Raw genomic sequence first — 20,481 nt, 5'->3', positions numbered from 1 at the left:
GAGAGAGGCCCCATTCCCCCTTCTCCTAACATTCCCCATGGTAGGTAACATACAGTACTTGAGTAAACTCAGGAAATTGACATTAGTACAACACAATTAACAAGACTATAGACTTGACTTGGATTTTATTGACTGATAGCATTTTGTGGCCCGTCCCCCGCTTTCTGTCATATACTAACCCTTCCTCATGCCCGTAATACGATGTTTAATGGCTGTTCAGCATCTTCTGGATGAACCTTGGCCAGGCCTTGCCATTCCATTATTGAGCACTTTCATTCCCATCAAAAACACAGAAATGATGTCTGTTCATATATTTTTGTATCTCTAATGATTTCCTTAAGAGAAATTCCTGAGAAAAGGGTATAAACATTTTTAACTCATCTTGTCAAATTACTTTTTAGAAAGCCACATCCGGGTGCAGTTGCGGATATGAGGGCCCGCCGCCTTCCACCACCTTGCCAACAGTGCGTGTTATCATTTATCAAATCTTTACCAATTTGCTAAGCTGAGTGATAATAATAATAATAATAATAATAATTTTATCATTTTTTTTACCCCCCAAGATTTTTACTGGGGAATTGGGGGAAGGGGAACAGACAAGTTGCTGTCCTTTTGTTCTTCAGTCTAGTTGTGGAGAACGTCACTTCACTGGCCCATGTTGGTATTATAATCATTGCATTCTTCCTGGGTGAGGCAGTCACTCGCTGGCCATTGGATGGCCGCTCATGGCAGCTCACGAAAGTGCACGCCTGCTGCCACTCACCATCCCAGCTGCAGAGAGCGCAGCGTCTACTGGCCCTAATGTGGGATCTGAACTGGGGCCCTGCTGCTCAGAGCTGGCGTCCCAAGCCAACTCTTAACCAACGCGCCACTCGGCTGGCCCTCATCATTGTTTTAATTTGCATTTACTTGGTGGCTAATAGGATAAAATCCTTTTTCACGTACTTGTATTTCTTCTTTGTGGTTCCTCTGTGGAGCTTCTAAAGATAAATATCAAATAGGAAGAACTTCTCCATTGTCAGTTCCTCAAGGTGTTTCTTTATTCAGCAAACAAGCTAGCATTTATTGGGTTGTCGGAAAAGTAATGACGCATTTTTGCAGCAAAAAAAAAGAAAAAATACGTCATGACTTTTCTGACAACCCAATATTTTTTAGTTTCCATCAATTCATATTTACCACAGCCCCCTCCTGTTGGTTACTTAACAAGCCTTCATGGGTGTCATGGAATATGCTTTGAAAACACCTTTTTCGGATTCTCTTAGGGAGGGCCTACATGCTTCCTCGCCCAGATTATCAACTAAGGCAAGAAGGGGTAGGAAAGAGACAGTTGAGATGAGGCTCAGGGGATTTGCCAGGTGAGGCACTATGGGAAGAGGGACATGCACGTGCAAACGCCCAGAAGTCTGCGGTATAAAGTTTCAGTGCAGCTGAGGTTTAGAATATGGCTGGAGAGAAGCCAGGCTGATGATCAGGGCCCCATGTGCACTCAGGAACTGCAAGTTTTGAAGCCTCTGGCTACGTTGGAACAGCAGCCTGGCAGGGAGAGGATAGGACCAGGGAACCAGGGGGCAACTGACCACACGGATCCAGACCAATGATGGTGAAGGTGGTGGGCTAGGTGGGGGCCAAGGGTGGAGGAGAGGTTGGTGGATTGAAGAGTTACTTAGAAAGGAGGGACTGAGCTGGGGGACTGACAGGATGGTAGGGCCTGAAAGAAAGGAATGACGGCTGACTTGGATTGCTGGGGGCCTTTGGGGCCACCTGTGAGGTGGTGATACAGGAGCAGAATCAGGTGTGAGAGGAACGTGATGAGTTGGGCTTTGGCTAACTCATAAGTATTAATTCACCGAAAGATACAAATAGCCTTATGGTAGTAGAAATCTTTGAGACCATGACATAAACTAAAAACCCAACTATTCTGTTGAATTCAACATTGGTGAGGAATCTAGAAATGGTTCTTAAAATTTATGAACATGTGTCTAGAACCTCACCAACTTGGAGATGCTCCCGACTCCATCCTTTTATCCCTTGGCTCCAGGGATAAGAGCAGTTTGGGATGTGGTGTCTGGGGTGTATCCTGATAGACCTTTCTCTAAATGTGGCAGTGACACGATCTAGAGCAAATATCTGGAATCCTGTGTGTGCACTAAAAATGGCATCGTGCTGGACATTTCATTGTGCAGCTTGCTTTTCTACCCTTAACAATGCTCTAAAGATCTTTCCATGTTGATTTAATTAGGCCTGTGTCATTGGAAAAGTTGTTTTAGGATGTTCTAGTTACTGTCACTGCATAAGAAATCACCTAACAGGCTAGTGGCTTAAAAGAAGTTTATTCTCTCTCTTGGTTTCTGTGTCAGGAATATAGGAAGGGCTCCACTAGGCTGGTGCACACAGCTGGGGGAAAAGAGCTGGAGCAGATGGAGATGGGCCAGCCATCTTTTTCTCATGTGGTCTGGGTGGTCTCAGCATGGGCTTGTTTGGACTTCCTCACAACATGGCAGCTGGGCTGTTTCATGGCAGCTGGTGGCTTCAGGAGTGTGTGTTCCAACAAGCAAAGGTAGAAGCTGTGGTGACTTGGTGTCAGCAGTCAGTGTCACTTCCACTGCTCTCCATGGGTTACCAGTGAGTCCCAAGCTAAACCCAAGAGCATTAGTCTGTCTTGATGGGGGGAACTGCAAGGTTCTAGAACCTCAGGTGGGGCGGGAGATACACAATTGTGGCATTCTGTCACATATTAAGTCCCATACTCTTCCTGACTGGCCCCCTCCCAATCCTGGCTGTGTCAGGGCACTCCATGTCTTGTCCTGACATCTGACATTTCAGCCTTCAGCCATTCCATGGACATCCCCACCCATGACTTGCTGAGGCCTCCCCTGCATTCCTGAGGACAGAGAGACCTGCACCCCACTGCTCAACCCACCACCCTTTCGATGGGGCCATTTCGCCCTGCCAGACCCAGACAGGATCTTTCTCCCTGAGGACTCTTGTGCCCCCCCCAAACCTGGGCTCAAATCTGTGTGGCCTTCGGTAAGCGTCTCAACCTCTCTGAGCCTTACTCATGTCATTTGCAAAATGGGAATAAAGTACCCCCATCCCGCAGGGTTGTTGGGAGAAATGGGGAAGGAAAGCACTGGCCAGGAGAGCAGACATGGAGGGGATGGGCCATCCAGACAGATGGGTGTTGAGGGAAGGCAGCAAGCAGCTGTCATCAGGAGTGGCAGTTCAGGTTGATGGAGGTCCCTGGTTTGTGGCCAGTGTCCATACAAGGGCCAAGCTGGTTCTAGGACCTCAGGCCAAGGCTGATGTGGAAGAGCCAGGCCAGGAAGCCTGCAGCCCTGACCTCTCATCCCTCCCACAGCGCACGTGTCCCTGGGTGACCATGACACTTGGCTTTGCACCGGTGGATGATCAGCCAAACTAACTCCTCCTGATGATTCCCTTCATAAAAATTATTTTCCTTTTGTCATCATAGAAAACACAGAAACATCTCAGTCAGGAAGTAGAAACCTTTCCGAGCATCTTTTGGTTTCTTATCTCCCCATGGGCTGAGAGAAGTGCAGAGAGCTGCCCAAGGTCACACAGCCTGGAAGTGGCAGGCCCAGGATTCAAACCCACGACCACCTGGAGTGGAAGGAAGTCGAGCACAGCTTGAGAACCACCCGTTCCAGGACTGGGTGCAGCCTCGGGCAAATGCTTCCCTCCTCTGTGCCTGTTTTTTCATCTGAAAACTGGGGATAACCACAAGTGGGTAGTGAGCTCACACCTCATTTCCTGCGTCTTCAGGCTTCATGAATGTGGCCCCCAATGCCTGGCCCCTCAGCAACAGACGCCGCTGGAACACAGGCAATAGTGGAAAGGTGGCATTTCTCAGCTTCCCAAGAAGAGTGTGATACAGCTAGACGTGACCATTTGATTACACTGTGGCCAAGGGGCACATAAGAGCGATGTGTCAGTTTCCAGAGAGGGTCTCTAAAGGGTGCAGTGGAGTGGGCCCTTCTTCTCCCAACTTGCCTCCTTCTTGAGAGCTGGAATGTGGAATGGATAGACAGAGCCCCAGCAGCCATTTTGGGCCAAGAGGCAACTTTGGACATAAGGGTGGCACATAGTGAAGCAACAAGACAAGGAGTTTTTTCTGACACTGTGAGGCACTAACTCCACATTCTGACACGAGAGAGAGATGAAGTCATGTCTAAAGTCAATATTACTTTGGATTTTGCTGCCATTCGCCAACAAACTATATCATCATATTTTTCTCATCTTCAAGTTCTGCGTGTACTTTTTTCCCTCTCAAAGGACTCAATTTTTAAATTGACCTCATTCTGAATACCATGAAATCAAGGGTTTGGTGAACTGATTTTCTGTAAACATTAAAATAAATGCAAATCTATTAAAGTCAAGTCAAAGCTATTCAAAGAAAAAAAATGTGGATTTCCAAAATGACGGAGTGAGGATCCCGGAAAGTCTGCTAACAGCAACAATAAAACTAGACAGAGTTGGGCTGGCCGAGTGGCGCGTTGGTTAAGAGCTGGCTTGGGACGCCGGCTCTGAGCAACAGGGCCCCGGTTCGGATCCAACATGAAGGTTAGTGACACTGTGCCCTCTACAGCTAAGATGGTGAACAACAGCTCGAGCTGGAGCTGGGCTGCCATGAGCAGCCATCCAGAGGCCGGCGACCAATCTGCCTCACCCGGGAAGAACGCAATGATCATACCAACATGGGCCAGTGAAGCGATGTCCTCCACAACTAGACTGAAGAACAAAAACGACAGCAACTTGTCTGTTCCCCTTCCCCCGATTCCCCAATAAAATCTTTTAAAAACCCCCAAAAAACTAGACAGAGTTGTCAAAAACAACCATTTCAGGATTCTGAAGGTTTATCAAAGGCATGTGACAAACTGTTTATTCAAGGAAACCCGACTGAATGCCGAGCAGTGGGAGACTGTGGTGTTTAGCCTGGGGTTGCCCCTGGCGTAGAACTCCCAGTTCCTGTCTGCCAGACCATAAACACACTGTGGCAGTGGTGCTGACTTGATTTGGAGCTGAGTGGCAAAACCTCAGGCCCCTGGGCATACTGGAAACAGCAGAGATCTCACAGTGGAATAAATGGGCAAGACCAAGGTCTCCTAACTAGCCCGAGGTTGGGATCATGGTTGCCAGGAGGTCCAGGGAATCAGACAGCCTCAGATGGGCCTATATGTTCTGAAGGTCTGCAGGCATGCTCAGGAGAGCTTGAGAGAGCCCCGTCAATCCACACATCTCAGCTTGCTCAACGGGAGGCCATGTGCGTGAGTAAGAAAACTCAAGAGGCAGGGGAAAAGGCAGGTCTCACCTGCAAAATGCCTGAGTCCAGGCCACTTGAGCACCACCTCTGAGCCATCACTGGCTGACCTGAGTGACTCCTAGAGGAAGCTGGATTGAAAATAAGGAATTAAAACAAAAACCAAAAATGGAGCAGAGTCATCAGTTGCTGCACACTGAGGGGGAGACAGATCCTACAGTTAGTTCAGCAATGACTATACAAACAAAAAACAAAGCAAAACGCCACAACTCCCTGTAGGAGGAATCAACTCAGACTTGTTACAACATACTATTTAAAATGTCCACTTTTGAATAAAAAAAATTCAAGACATGCAAAGAAATAGGAAAGTATGACCTACACTGAGGCAAAAAGCAGTAAACAGAACTTTTCTCTGAAGGGGTCCAGACGTTGGCCTTCAAATCAGCCATTATAAATATGTTCAAAGAACCAAAGGAAACTGTGTTTGAAGAATTTAAGGCAAGTATGACAACAGTGACTCAGGAATAAAGGTCTTACTGAAGAGATGAAAGTTAGAGACAAGCCAAAGGGGTTCTGGACTTGGAAGCCCTTCCTGTTCACTGGGGTCCTGCGTGCCCCGGGCCTCATCATCAGGGCACGGCCCACTGTGTGGCCTCTGCCTGTGCACATGACCACCTCCCCAGTCCCGCCTTGGCTGCAGGTAGGGAATGGACCGAGCTGCTTGCTGTGTGTGAGGCAGGGCCGGCTTGAATGACTGATGGGGAATGGCGGTGATACCCAGTAGGGCCGGGCGCCTGAGCTTGCTGTCAGGCAGTCTGAGGCCTGGGTGAGGCCTTTCCCTCTGCCTGGGCCTCAGGATCCTCCCCTGTGAGAGGCCCCATGGGATCTGGTGAACAGAGGACACGAGGCTCCACACAGGCTGCCGGGGCCAAGGCCACCAGAAGAAGGCAAGGTTGTGCGTTTTGTTGTTGGTTTAATTTATTACTGTTTGACATCCAGTGACACTGACATACCCCCGCCGGGCCTGTGGACCCCGGGTCCCGGCGAGCGTGACCTGTCCAATAAAATACAGTACAAGGAGTGGACGGCTACACACATGCATCCACGGCTTAAACTACAGTGATTCCAAACTGGGGCCGCAACAGTACTGCCAGGAAAGGAAAATAAAAACAGATGTCGTGTGTTCCCCAATTCGCAATTTTGTGTTTTTTTTTTTGTCATTTTAAACAGTTAATGCTGTTACAAATGCTACTGATGCCAGGACAGGGCCAGACACAAACAGTCCTACATCTTCTCTGCCGTATAAATATGGAAGATTTTCGTTTATACAGTTTACCCCACGTCTGAAACTACATCTGCTGCTACCCATTACTGCTAAGGGCTACACCGTCTCGGTTCTGCAACGAGGGGCTCGGGGTCAAGACTCTGGAATGTCGGGACTCAGTCTTCCTCACTGCCACTTCCTGAGCGGTCCTGCGGGGGGGACACAGGAGGAGAGAGCATGAGTTGGCACCCTTGAGGGCTCCCTAAAACTGAAACACCGATGTGGGCAACAGAGCCGCTCTTCCTGGGGGTGTGTGAGCAGCACAGGCACCGTGAGGCTCGAGGTGGAGCGGCCTCTGGCCTCAGCCCTGCTGCCACGACTACACCCAAAAGTCATTTTCCTCCTGAGGCCTGGCCTGTGCCCATGCTGACTCCTCAGGATCTGGGAGTCCCACTGCTGTTTGCCCTGTCCCTGTGCTCCTGACCCGTGGCTTCAAAACCACTGTGGCTGTTCATGACACTTAAGATCTCGGTTCATCTGTTTAAACATCTTAAGCAGCTCTGTAAAGATCACAAAATGGCCTGCGAGGTCTGGACTGGGCACATGGGGCACTGTTATAGCCCAGACCTCTTCTTCAGAAACACGGGCCACCCTTCCCCGTCAGGATGTCACTAACACCCGCATAAAGTCATGTATGTCTTTGGTCAGATCTATCCTAAGGTACTTGGTTCTGCTGTTACCGCAAATGGCTACAGGAGAACAGCAACACCAAAATGGCACTTCCTGAGCATGGCTATGAGCTCTGTAGAAGTGGAAACTGAGGCTCAGGAGGGAAGGGAACTGCCCCAGACCCACAGCAAGGAAGGGTCAGGTGTCCGGACTGGAACCAGGGGACAAAGCTTGTTTAAACCCACCAAGTGGGTCTGCCCCCCGAAACTGTCCATCGTGGGCTCGACAAACATGAGGCTTCTCCCCAGTTTGTGGGGACTGCAGCTCATGCCAGGGGACACACATCGCCGCGGAACCACTCAGCCCCATTCAGTGTTTGTTCCGCATTGTTTTTGTAACTGCAGAGCCAGGGGTTTTTGTTTTTTTAACCCACTAATGTTGTTTGGAAATCCTCCTAGGCAGGCCAGAACAGAGCCGTAAGCAGGGGCCTGGGACACATGGTGTGTGTCCCATGGGATTAGGACACCATGACAGCTGTGACTGGATGGCACTGTGTCTGCTTGGGAGGACATATGCTGAGGGGACAGGAACTGTATGGGGGCATCTTCAATCCCAGTGTCTCGCTCCTGGGCTCAACAAAGACCGCCCCCCGCCCAACCCAGGGTCGCGGTAGGACAGGCTGGCATCCTGGGCAGGCAGCTCTGCAGGCTGCTGCAGTGGGAACAGGAAGCCCACCCTGTCCCCCAGATGCCCACTGGTGCTAAGCGTCACATGGACTTGGGCTTAAGTTACATGCCAGGTAACGCTGAGACTCAGTCTCCCCATCTGTACAGTGGGGGTGGTAGAGCATCTACCCTCACAGGGAGTGTGACGTAGCATGGGGAAGGGCTTCCAATGATGTGGCTGCTGCTAAACACTGGTTCCCACCTGCCCAGGGCCCTGGGGCCTCACCTCCTCCTGCTCCTCCTCACTGTCGTCGTCGCTCACCACCGGCTTGGCCCGGGACCCTCGGCTTGGCCGCCGGCGGCCCCCTTTCAGCCGATCCTGTGCCTTCTCCTTCCGGCCCAGCTTGATCTTCACTTTAACTGAGCGGGCTGGGGTGGGGACCAGAAAGAGGGGAAAAAAGAAAGAAGATATGAGCTCGGGAGACCACGGCACCTCCTGAGCTGGGGAGGCTGTGAAGAGACTGCGCCACAGGGCCTCTGGTTCTCACAGGCAGGTGTGAACCCCGAGATTCCAACCGGCCCGGGAAGGCCCACTCCCAACCCAGGCACCCCAGGACTCACACTCAGACTCCGAGCCTTCCTCCTCGCCCTCCTCCTCCTCCTCGCTCTCCTCGCCCTCACTGTCATCCTCTTTCTCTATCTTCTGCCGCACGCTGGTGAAAACGGACTGTAGAACAATGGAGTCTTCGTAGATCTGGTGGAGACACGGGCTTGAGTGGGCTGAGGCCCGATGGGAGCTGCCTCCCCATCCCACCCCACGTGGGCCACAGGTCTGACCAGGACAGCCCATGTGGGGCAGAGGGACATCTCAATAATCCTTTCCCCATTGGTGTCCGAGAGCGCGCGTCAGGGTTATGAAACTGTCTTGGACAAAAGGTCAGGTATGTTCGTTTAGAAACAGCCGCAGGTTCCTTCCTCCCCCAGAATCCCAGCAAGCATTCACTTTCAAAGGGTCTGAGGTCTACAGTAACTAGAAATGCAGGCCCCGCTTAAGTCAGCATTTCCCCCAAGCTTCTAACTGTAAAATCTCTTTTCCAGAAGGCACCTATCCCAAACACACTTGGGCAAACTGCTACATTGAGGCTATGTGTGTGTTGTTAATCTCCTCATAGGAAAGGCCACATCCACAGGATTTTCAAGCAAGTCCGCTACTGAATTCAAAATAAAATTCTAAGATATACATGGATCACTCACAGGGCCATCCTAGATGGATGGGACTGAGTCTATTTTCTGTATTTCACCTCTCTTTATTTTTCTGCCTTTTCAATAACGAACACATATTGCTTTTGTAATTTGTAAAATATTCAAAGTTGCTGGGAATTATTTTTAAACCAATCAATTCAAAAGGGAGCAAGGAGCATGTTGGTCTGAGGCGTAGCTGCAAAAGTGGGTGCCTCCCCCACCCCCGGTCTGCGCCCCCCACCGCATCCTCACCAGGGAGCCTTCCAGGTTGAAGGTCTGCGCATTCTGGCACAGCAGCATGACGTCCTTCTCCAGGTCATTGAGGCTGCGGTACTTGTGGTTGCGGATGCGCTCCTGTGGGTGGAGTGGTGGGAGAAATAGCCTTACCTCGGGACCCTGCCTCTCGCCTGGGGACTCAGGGGCTGGCAGTCCCCCTCCTAACCAGGTCACAGCTGAGTCTCCAGGCTCCTCTGGAGGCTCGGAAGCCCAGACCCAAGGAACACAAGAGTTGCACGCACTTGAGGCCTGAGCTGTGGTAACCATGAAGGAGCCCTAAATGCTGGCTGCCTGTTGGCACATCCTGGGGACCCTCAAGGCCATGAGGAACCCCAAAAGCCTGGGGCAGACTCCCCTAAATGCTGTGTGAGAGGCCCACCCCGCCACCCCACTCTGGGGTTACCTTAATCTTCTTAAAGTCCACGGGCTTGCGGATGAGCTCGTAGTACTCGGGCAGCTCCTTGCGGGAGGGCAGCTGGATGAAGACCTCACTGAGCTGACGTCCACTACTACTGCAAGGGGACACGGTGGGCATCACTCACAGACCCTGCCCACTAGGACAGCCCCTATCCCGTCCGGCAGTCCCCACCGGGCTACGCTCCATTGTTAAGAGGACAGTCAAAGCCAACCTGGGAGTTCTTTCCTGTACACGTGTTGTCTTGAGAGTTCTAGAACATTTCTGAGAGGCAATCACGCACAGAGAGGCCTTGGCACTTGAAAGATCATAATTATGCACAATGCAAAAATCAGTTTGCTCATGCTGGGAGCATTAAGTGCCAGCGTTTTCAGAGAGGTGACTTTTTACAAGCATGTGGTGTAACCCCCCCCCCCCACACACAAGCATGTTATGTGTCTCTCGTGGGGAGCATTTAAGAGCAATGAACTTCATTCTGCAAAAACCGCAGGAGGGAAGATCTTCCCCGGCAAGACGTTAATGGAAGACAGAAAGCTGTTTTCTAGTCCTTCTCACTGAGAAAGCACTTGTTTTCCAAAAGGGAGCAGAGGAAAGACGTGCCACTTGTGGCCATGAGAGGCAGGTGGGCCTCATGCACCATCTCCTGGGTCTCATTTTTGGAGGAACCCGTGAACTGAGCCAGCAGGTCATGCCACACCTGAGCCTGGCTGTGTTGGGGACAGGAACTCAGAGGTGACATCACTCCTGGGGTTGGCCTGAGGAGGGAGTAAGCAGGCGCATCAAGGACTGGAACACTAGGAGGTAAAACAACACACGCTAGTGTGACATCCCTTTCTGTTCCCACAGCCTTGCCTGACCTGCCCCAGGGGTCCCGCTGGGCCTCCTAAGACAGGCAGCGGAGGCCCAGGGCTGCAGTCCAGGGAGCTGGTGACTTGGTGGTAATCCTGTTCTACAGGTGCCATTTCCTCACCCAGGCGCCCACATACTCTGGTCATGGTTTCATCCACGTCCTGCAGCCAAAATGTCTGACCCATTGCCCCTGGCTCCTGCTGCTGCTTCACCAGTTAGGCTTTTCACAGTCACTTCTCAGAGACGGTCAATCTGGGCCCAGTGCTGCCAGTGGGCTAAAAAGCCCCTTTTGCTCCACTTGTTTCATTTTCTTTTCAAGATTATTCTCAAAAGGCAGAGCAGCCCGCCCACTCCATTCTGCTGCCTGCCCATCCTGATTGCACCCCATTCTTGTTTTTGTCGAATATTTTGGAAGACAGCAGAGACAGTACAATTGCTTTTCGGGTTTTGTCCCTGGATGCTCCAATTTCACAATGTCCTTAAGGAGCAGCTTGGCCAGGAGTGCCACCCTGAGGCTGTTCCCAGCTGGATCCCAGGTGGCCTATTGCTCACTTGGGGTTTCTGTGCATCATGAGACCTCTGGCCCAACAGCCGGGTTAGAACCTGGTCCCTGCACCTCGCTTGCCTTGGACGAGCGCCATCACTCAGTCCTTGCTCTGGGCAAGGCACACTTTAATACTGGTTCTCACCAAGCTCTGTTATTCTAATTGTTGCAATGAGGCAGAAGTTCAGCCTGCCCTGGCCGGACGCAGACCACCTTAGGCCGTGCCTTCCAAGCTTCCCTTCCCAGTGTTATGTGAGGACGCCAGCAAGTGGTAGCTTCCCCTCCAGGCTGCGTTTTCAGCCACATCCTGCCCTGTGTGGGGCCCAGCTGTCACAGGTAAGGGAGGGCATGCCACCTCTAGGCCATCATTCCCAGTCAGCGAGCCCCTCCCTAGAGGCACAGGTTTCTTTTCTCTCATGAACTGGCTGGTGGGTGGTTTGGCCATAGACAACTGGAATTTATGTCAATTCCAAAACTGAGAACAGGTAACAAAACACGCTGGCTGTTCCACTACGGATAAGCAGGATTGGGGCGAAGGGAAAAGAGGTCAACCCAGCTCTGCTCTGGAAAACTCTGGTCCTAAAGCTCAGGCAGAGCCTGGATCGCCCCCCCCCCCGCCCCCAACTCAACGGCACATGTCTGGCTCTCCCCATAAAACCTTCTAAGCAGAGCCCTCCGTTTTACACTCCGACTCAGGACTCCCATCCACAGGGCTAAAATAACAAGTTCCACAGGGTGATAGTCTGTCTCCCATAAAAAGTACAAAGGACTCTGAGGTTTTCTACTCAATTTTGTTGAGAGTGCCAGTTGGGACCCACAAAATTCATTTCACAGCCCACTCATGGGTAGCCTCCCAGCTTGAAAAGCCCTGCTCACAGCCCCGTCTACTGTGACATCCACATAGGTGGCTGGCCTCCAGGGAGCCCCGAAAATGGGATTCTAGTGCTGTAATACAGCAGAAAGTTTCTTAAGAAAACCCTTCCTCCTGCTAGGCTAAGAAATTGTTTGATAGAAAAGAATGGGGAGAAACAAGTCCTCCTCTTATAAACCTTTGGGGAAATTGTGTCCTTGAGGAATAAATGCACACCTAGCCCCAGGCCCGACAACCCGTTTGCTGCCACAAGCTCTGAGTGCCGATGGCCTGAAAGTGGGTGTACGTGAGGGAGGGACAAGCGCCAGGACCAAGGGGGACTTTTTAAAATTATCTGCTCTCAGACAGCCCAGACCTCTTGGAAGGCCACTGCCGAAAGACTTTAATTGCTCATTAGTTCCCTGGAGAGACCCTCCCCCAGCCCCCCAACCAGGGGCTGCTGTAACACACTTGGGGCCAAGAGCCATGCAGGCTTACTCACCGACCCTCCTCACCTCTGTATCAGACATGGACACCCCACAGCTCCCCACATCCTGGGAATAAATCCCGAAGTCCTTCTGATGGTCCCATGTTCCTCCAGGATGGGCTGCCCATGGCCTCTGACGTCAGCATCCCTCTCTGCACCTCCTCACACACACCTTTGGGCCCATGACACCACTGCTCTCCCAAAGAACCCAGACTCCCACCCTAACCTCAGAACAAGTCACCTCTCCTGCGAGTGCTCTGACTCTAGTCCACCTAGCCCTCACAACTCTTAAAAAGTGAGGCTGGAGCTGTTAGACAAAGGTATAGATCTTCAGTGCTCAAGCTCAACTCCCTGAGCGATCTGGGGCTCCTGTGAGCCTCCCTGACATTCCACACCAGCTGAGTTTGACCTCTTCTGAATGTTATGGAATCACACAGTGTGAGAGCTCCCCGGCCTGGAAGCACCCATCCCCACATCACCATCTGTGGGACTTATCCCTGTTGGCGCATGCTCACACGTTTAGATAACTGCTTTGTGCCCCAGAGTGGGCACCTGCCATGGTCCACTTGCCCATCTGCTGTTGAGGGGTACCCAGGCTGTGTCTGGTTTGGGATATTAAGAAGCAAGAGGCAGGCCGGCTGAGTGGCGCGATGGTTAAGAACTGGCTTGGGACACCAGAGGGCCCCGGTTCAGATCCCACATATGAGGGCCAGTGAAAAGCACAATGATGGTGCCAACTTGGGCCAGTGAAACAACGTCCTCCACAACTAGACTGAAGAACAAAACGACAGCAACTTGTCTGTTCCCCTCCCCCAATTCCCCAATAAAATAATCTTTAAAAAAAAAAAGAAGCAAGAGGCTGTGGACTCGCATCTCTCAGGCCACTTCCCTGGGGGTGGAAGCGCCTGGGCACAGGGTGGGGGATGCTCAGTTTTGGCAGCTACTGAGCGCGAGTCCACCCCTCCAGCCGCTGGTGGGCCACTGTGGTTCTGGGCAGACACTTGCTCCTGTCACTACTCGATGGGGCTGTTTGACACCTCAGGTGTGAATTGCTATATCCCTGAGGTTTTAATTCCTATTTCCTTGATGAGCGTGAAGCCGAGCACCTTTTCACAGGCGCACCGGTCAGCTGGCAGCCTCTTTCAGGCAGTCCCTGTCCATGTCTTTGCTTCCCCGAGTTCTCTGTGGGTCACACTGATTGCAAACACCTTCTCTAGTCTATGGTGTGTCTTCCTACTCTCTTGATGGTCTTTTGGTGAATGGATCTTAGTTTTAATCAGTCTAATTCATCAATATTTCCTTCTATCCTTGATGTTTCTCCTGTCCTATCACAGAAATCTTTGCCTACCCCAAGGTCACAGAGCTACAGCGTTTTCTTAGAAGCTTTGATATTTTCACCTTTTTGCATTAGCTATGAGGCCAGTTGCCCTGATTAGTTTCTGTCCATAGAAGTTACCATCCACCCCACCACACCTAGAACATAAATGAGGGCAGGACCTTGCCTGTTTTACGCACTGCTCTATCTTCAGCACCTGGAACAAAGCCTAGTAGACAGTAGGTGCTCAATAAACATTGGTTGAATGGAGGAAGAAAAAGCTCAGGGTGAAAGTCTCAGGGTCACGGGGCAGGGTTTGAACCCAAGGTTACCTCTAACCACGGTGCCTCATTAACCCTTAAATCCCGTGTGGTCAGTTATACACCACCCTGTTCCAGAAAAGACTCTGGCAGCAACTACCAGGAGTCCTGCTGCACAGAGGGCATGCAGCGTCAGCTTCCTGCTTGTGAGACTTGCTCTGAAGAAGCTTCTGCAGACAGAGTTGCTTGGAAGTCCATCCCTGGCCCTGTTCTGTGTCCGCCTGCCCTGGTAAGGGTGGGGATGGGAATGAAGGAGTCTGGAAAAATCCTGAGGCTGTCAAAATCAGCTCCATGACCCTCATTTAGACATGAAGGAAGTGCCCGCCATGGCCCCAAAGCCTCCAGCCTGGCTATCATCTGGTTGGGCAACAACAACAGTGGCTGCGCTGCTGATAATGCATATTGATGATAAGAACGATGATGACATTATTCTCTCCTGCCTCTAGATGTCAGCTCTCGTAGCAAGGACTTTCCTCAACCTCGTTATGACCGTCCCCATCATTACAACAGGATGTGAGATGCAGGAGAGGCTCAGAGAGACCAAGGTCTTGTGTCGTTTCACAAGCCCTTCTTCTTGGGGCCCGAATAGCCCTTGTGGGAACCCTTATTATTTAACTTGCCGAGACAGTGTCTGCCACTCTATGGAAATGTGCCTTCCCCTACACCAACTCTGGGTGCTGGTGGGACTACCCACCATTGAGTAGCATCCTCTCCCAGGACTCAGACAGGACCAAGCACAGCACCTCACATCTGACCTCAGTGATTGGTCCAGGCAAGGGACTGAAACACAGCCAACCAATGAGAGCCCTTTGATTTTCTACCAGGACTTAGGGAGGCAACAGTCTCTTTCCTTTTGGGGTATGAGGCCTTGAGGAGGGACCCAGAGCTGTGGTAGCCATGATTCAGCTGTGAGAACTGTGTGGGAGGAGAGAGATGGCTGATGACTCTGGGCCTCAAGAACTAGACAAAGGAGTCCCTACTCTGCTGCGGGACTTAAACTGGGTTCCTGACATATAGAGCCAAAAAGTCCAAAATGACACATCCCTTTGAGTATAGTATTGTATTTGTCCTTTAAATAAAATTATAACACACAGAGAAGAAACAAACAGCATCAGGAGACCAGCAGCGCCCTGAATAGGGCAGAACCACGGATTCTCAGTATCTGAGGGATCACCCACCCACACCCCTCTCTAAACAGATGGAAAAACCAGAGGCTCTGCAAGCTGGCCAGACACACAGAAAAAGGGTGGCAGGCAGGACTTGAGCAGAGGTCCCTTAGGCTAAGTCAGGGACTCCCCAACCCTTTTGCATATACTGCTCTAAATGAAGGGTCAGCAAACCTTTTCTGTAAATAATTTAGGCTTTGGGCGTCATACTATATCTGTTGCAATTACTCAAGTCTGCCATTGTTATACAAAAGCAGCCACTGACTTTATGTAGGCAAATGGGCTCTGGGTGTGTTCCAATAAAACTACATTTATAAACTCTGAAATTCGAATTTCATATAAGTTCACATCATGATAGTATTCTCCTTTTAATTCTCTCCAAATCATCTAAATAAAAACATTCTTAATTCACAGTATACATACACAGCAGGTGGGTCAGATTTGTTTTTTGCTGATTTGCAGATTTGCTGACCCCTGATGTGAAAACTAGAGAAAGAATGTGTTTAACAGTGATGGCAACATATTGCTTGGTGTCCTCACTTCTCTGCATCCTCTGACCAGAGCAGACACCAAAAATGGAACACGGCACTATGCCTTGAGTTCCCATGGCCTCAGCCAGGCACAAGCAACCATCTGAAGATGGAGCTCAAGACAGATCCTACTTGTCAAGTAGGGAAGTGGTCCCGATCTGCCTGGAATAAATCCCTCTGTCCCTCAGCCCTGCTTTCCTTCCTGGAGTCCACTTCACCATCTTCCAATGACATCTTTCAGTGACTTTCTCTTTTGACTCTCAATCAGTGAACTGAGCCAGATGGATATGAGCAGCTCAGGGCCCTGCATATGAGCAGCTCAGAATTTTCAAGATTGATTTAGCAGAACATTTATCTGAAACAGAATCTCATAAGGTACTTCATAACTGAAATATGAAAATGAAATAATGAAACACATTGAAAAGGTACTTGTACTAGTACAGAATTATTTCTTAGGTTCAATTTTTGGACACATTACTGAGTCAAGGATATCTTGATGATTAGAAAAGTGAGCAATCTGGGGCAGATCCATTTACGTAAAAATATCTATTAAGAGCCTCCACCTGCTGGACATCCATCCACCCCTAAAAGATCAATCTCAGTGTTGGATTTACGGCTCTGCAATACAGAAAAAATCCTGACTAAGCACGAGTGAAAGGAAATTATATTCACCAAGGAGCCTGCCAATGAGAATGGTCTGTAGGCCGCCCGCCCTGCACTGTCAGTCAGCACACTCTTCCTGTAAAGAGAAGGTTTGGGGAAGCTCTGTTGTGGGATCTGTGCAGAGGGCTAGACTGGCTGGAGGTTCTGATGGTGATTAAGTGTTCAATAAGCTGAGTTTCAAATGAGCCAATGACACATCTGGGGGATGCATGTTTCTTAACACAGTCCAACAATAAAATCCAAATTTCATTTTAAAGAAACCCTGACACCCCCGCCCCCAATAACCTAAGCTGGGAAACCACTCAGTTTGAAATCCTTATTTTGGAGGCCAGACCCTGAGCTTTGGAGGAGAGATGGAAGGCCCAGAGTCACAGAGCAAGGGGCAGAAGCCGCATCATAATCCGGGCATGCTCCCAAGTGTGGCATCTATCTATTCTGTGTGTACATGCTGGCTTCCCCAAGCAGGCTGTGAATACCACAAGGGCTGGCACTGTGCTGTGTTCTGCTGTGACAGGCTTTCAGAAGGTATTAGCTGTGGTTGACCAGGACAACGAATGGAGCACCCATGACGGGTTTATGGCACTGCAGAGGGCATTTCTTAGAGGCAGGCGGAGTTGGCCCTACGAGTGCAGGGAGGGGAGGTCCAAGGCCGCTTTGTGCAGGGCTGGGGGGCAGTAGCCTAGAGAAGCAGGGTTGCTTTTCTGAATTAATCAGTGTCAGCGGCTCCCGAAGCGCTGAGCAGGCCCACGGAAGAGGAAGCCTCAAGCCTAAGGACTGCAGGATCCCCACACTGGGAACCCAGGGTGCCGGGGGTTCTCTGGTCTATCCAGAGAAGGGGTAGAGGTGTGCCTGGGGCTCAGCAGGCTGGGAAACTGCTGCTGCGGTGAGGGGCTGATGGACCCACCTCAACACCTATCTGGAGAGCCTCACAACTCACTCTCTCTTCCTTCCTCCTGTTAATTTTTAAGCTTAGCTAACTTCCATTTTTTACTAGGTTCACCTCAGAAGTTCAACGTTTCTCAATTCATCTTTCTATCCTCTTATCTGTCTCTTGGCTTAGTTTTAAGTTTTACCGATTTTTAAATTTCTCATTTACTCAACATTGTCTTCCGACCTGTTTTCACATCCTTTTCCTTTCTTTCATTTTTTAGCCCTTTTGAATATTCCATTTTATACCGCCTGTGTTACCTGTTTTCTATCCTCCTTTCACGAACATCTCTACTGTTTCCCTGCACACAGAAGTAGCACAAACCTGCTGAAATGCACTGCGCACTTTAGAACAGGGGTCGGCAAACTTTTGAAACGGAAGAGCTGCCAGGGGTTGCCGCAAACTGTGGCTCGTGAGCCACATGTGGCTCTCTGGGTACGTACATGTGGCTCTGAAGTAAAACTGAAAATGAAAATAAAACTATCATAGTTTCATTCACAAAATTTTTAAAGGATATTATTCACATAATGGTGATTTCATTTGTTTCATAGGTCTCGCAAAACTTTGAGGGACAGGATTGGCTCTTCCAGGGGTCGGCAAATTTTTGAGATGGAACGTACCCAAAGAGTTGCATACGGCTCGCGAGCCGCCGTTTGCCGACCCCTGCTTTAGAAGGATCTCACGTGGAAGGGTTTCTAAGGGAGGCAGAGGGGCAGGGCTCTAGGTGCGACCTGCTCACACAAATCTATTTGTTTCCAGAGTCCAGGTATCTGCCCTGTCCTGTTTGAAGCTTTATGTAATTCTAGTTTTAAGACTCTTCTAAACCTGTTGTCCTCTTTTTTTTTTGGCATGTTCTGTCTCTACCATGGTGATCACCGGCAGAGAGCTAAGTCCTGGGGGTAGAATCAGTCTGATAAGGTCAGCAGAGCTTCTTCCAGCAAATTCTGTGGCAGGCTCAGAACCTCTGCATGGCTCCCCAAGGCTATCCTGGCTAATCTTCCTGTGGCTCTGAGCTCCACTGGGCCCTTAGCCTGGCCTGCGCCCACGCTCAGGCTGGCCCAGGGTTTGACGCTGGCGATCACACTGTTCTCAAGCTATCTCACACCTTGGTGCCTCTTATGCCAGGTTCCAGATTGGGTGCCGAGCAGATAGGGCCGACCTCAGTCCTGGACCCGCAGGCAGAGGCCCACCTCCTCCTTCTGGAGCGCGCTCATTCTGAGCTCAGGCTCCAGATGAAGGACTATTCTGGCCTTCCAAAGGCTGAAGCTAGAGAACCCTGGGGCCTCCCTGCCCCTTCCAGGAAGGGCTCCCACACCGCCTGCCCTCTGGCCTCTCCCTCCCCCTCAAGGGCCTATCCTAAGGGGATAAGAGCCAAGCACAGTGACCTCTCCTGCAGAGTGCTTCAGCCTGACAACCTTCCCTGGGGCTTGTTACGTTGTTCCAGTTTTTCTTGGAAATCAAGGCATAACATTTCAAATCTGAAGAGTCACCTTCTTTTTTGTTTTAATCAAGGAAGTGCAAGAGCAGAGGGAAAGTGCCGCCAGGCCCAGGCCTGGGCCGCCAAGGGCCACCACAAATCTGGCTGGTGCCCTTCTTCACCCACAATGGATGTGGAGCTGATCTCTGGGCTGCATGCCTGTCCCACGTTATCTCACTGGGGGTCTCCATAGCCCCACATAGGGGCTTCCACTTTGTGCTTCAGATTTGGAAACTGAGACAGAGAAATGTATGTTGAAGCCAAATCTTTGGGACATTCAAGTCCCATAGTACCTACAGAGCAGCTGCCTGTTTCTGGCAGCGGGAAGGGGACCCAGAGGGCCTCTCTAGTGGGGTTCAGCCATGGGGAGCTTAGCCTGGGCGGCCTGTACACATCACCACCTTTCTGAGCTGTCTGAGCACAAGTTGCGAGTGTCTTCTAAGAACAAGGATGTTCTCTTCTGTGATCTCAGCATGATCAAGTTCAGGAGGCTTGGTGCTGACACGCCTCCACTGCCCCATATGCAGTCTTTACAGAGGAGGTGATTCTGCCCTATAGCTGGTAGTAGTTGAGCTCCTTCTGTGGCCTGGGGAGAGCGGAGAAGGTTCTATGGGGTCCTCTGGAGGCTGACTGCTGAGGCAGTATCTCCAGCAGATGTACTTCTCTGAAACCTTTCCCAAGGCCACAAGGGGTGTGACCCACAGCACATTCCTGCAGACTGGCATGTGGAGACAGTGTCTGAATGCTTCTGAAGGATCAAGGGGCAAAGACACAATCGGCAGCACGCACAGCCCCAAGACAAGGTCCCAGACATGATCCAGAAGCCTGTGCCTGACTTACTTGGATGTAAGTGCAAATTCCTACTTCCAACTGAATTCCTTAATTCTGGCTGTTGACCAGCGAGTCCTCTGATGCCATTTGAGATTTCCAGTCACCAGGCCCTGCATGCTGGTTTGGCCCCTCTGGGGGCCCCTCAGCTTCCTCTGGGCCTGAGAAACTTGTGCACTTAGCCTCCAGGCCTTGGCATATGCTGACCCCTCTGCCCGTGACACTTATTCCCTCGTCTTCCTCTGGTGGGCCCCTGCTCGTCTTCAGGCTCTGCTTATGAGGCACTTCTCCAGGAGCTGGCACAGGCACAGTAAGCTTTCTGCAAGCTTTCCCGCTGTGGCCCCACAGTGTGAAGTAAATTCGCACTGCAACCCAGTAGAGGGTTGAGGCTGTGAAGGCCAGATGCTGCACAACTCCAGGAAGTGCCACTCACAGGGAGGCGTGAAGGAAGCGAAGCTTCCAAGACAGGACGTAATGTTCATGTAGATGAGTATGTAAATACAAAGGGGCTATCATACAAGACTGCACTAGTATTTAAATACAGCTGGGGGTAGATCTTGAATAAACAGTGAAAAGCAACATCCAGAGTGATGCCAAGCTGACGGAAGGCAGGCCCTGCTCAGACACACAGCAGAGGCACAGCTGGGCTACTTCCACTGAGTCAGCTCATCAAGGTGCAACCCTGGCTCCCACCTGTGGTCACTGGGGACAGTGT

At 50.7% G+C, this 20,481-nt stretch overlaps 1 protein-coding gene across 5 annotated transcripts in view; it reads right to left on the bottom strand.

Annotated features, from left to right (window-relative positions):
- Window positions 1-6,234: 6,234 nt before the first annotated feature.
- SMARCA4 (SWI/SNF related BAF chromatin remodeling complex subunit ATPase 4) overlaps window positions 6,235-20,481 on the bottom strand; it is a 90,371-nt gene continuing 76,124 nt past the window's right edge. For 3 of the 5 annotated variants that reach the window (XM_019659297.1, XM_019659295.1, XM_019659299.1), the window contains 5 exons: window positions 9,798-9,906; window positions 9,371-9,472; window positions 8,498-8,630; window positions 8,163-8,305; window positions 6,235-6,751 (listed from right to left, as the gene is read on the bottom strand). In XM_019659297.1, coding sequence (XP_019514842.1) covers window positions 6,719-6,751; window positions 8,163-8,305; window positions 8,498-8,630; window positions 9,371-9,472; window positions 9,798-9,906 — 520 coding nt within the window. In that variant the 3' untranslated portion in view covers window positions 6,235-6,718. The remainder of the gene's footprint in view (window positions 6,752-8,162; window positions 8,306-8,497; window positions 8,631-9,370; window positions 9,473-9,797; window positions 9,907-20,481) is intronic. The other 2 variants (XM_019659296.1, XM_019659300.1) reach the window with 1 other exon arrangement.

The sequence above is a fragment of the Hipposideros armiger genome, unplaced genomic scaffold (genome assembly GCF_001890085.2).
Source record: "Hipposideros armiger isolate ML-2016 unplaced genomic scaffold, ASM189008v1 scaffold_298, whole genome shotgun sequence".
Lineage (NCBI taxonomy): Eukaryota > Metazoa > Chordata > Mammalia > Chiroptera > Hipposideridae > Hipposideros > Hipposideros armiger.
The sequence above is the reverse complement of the archived record's forward strand: the minus strand, read 5'-3'. Positions and strand labels throughout refer to the sequence as shown.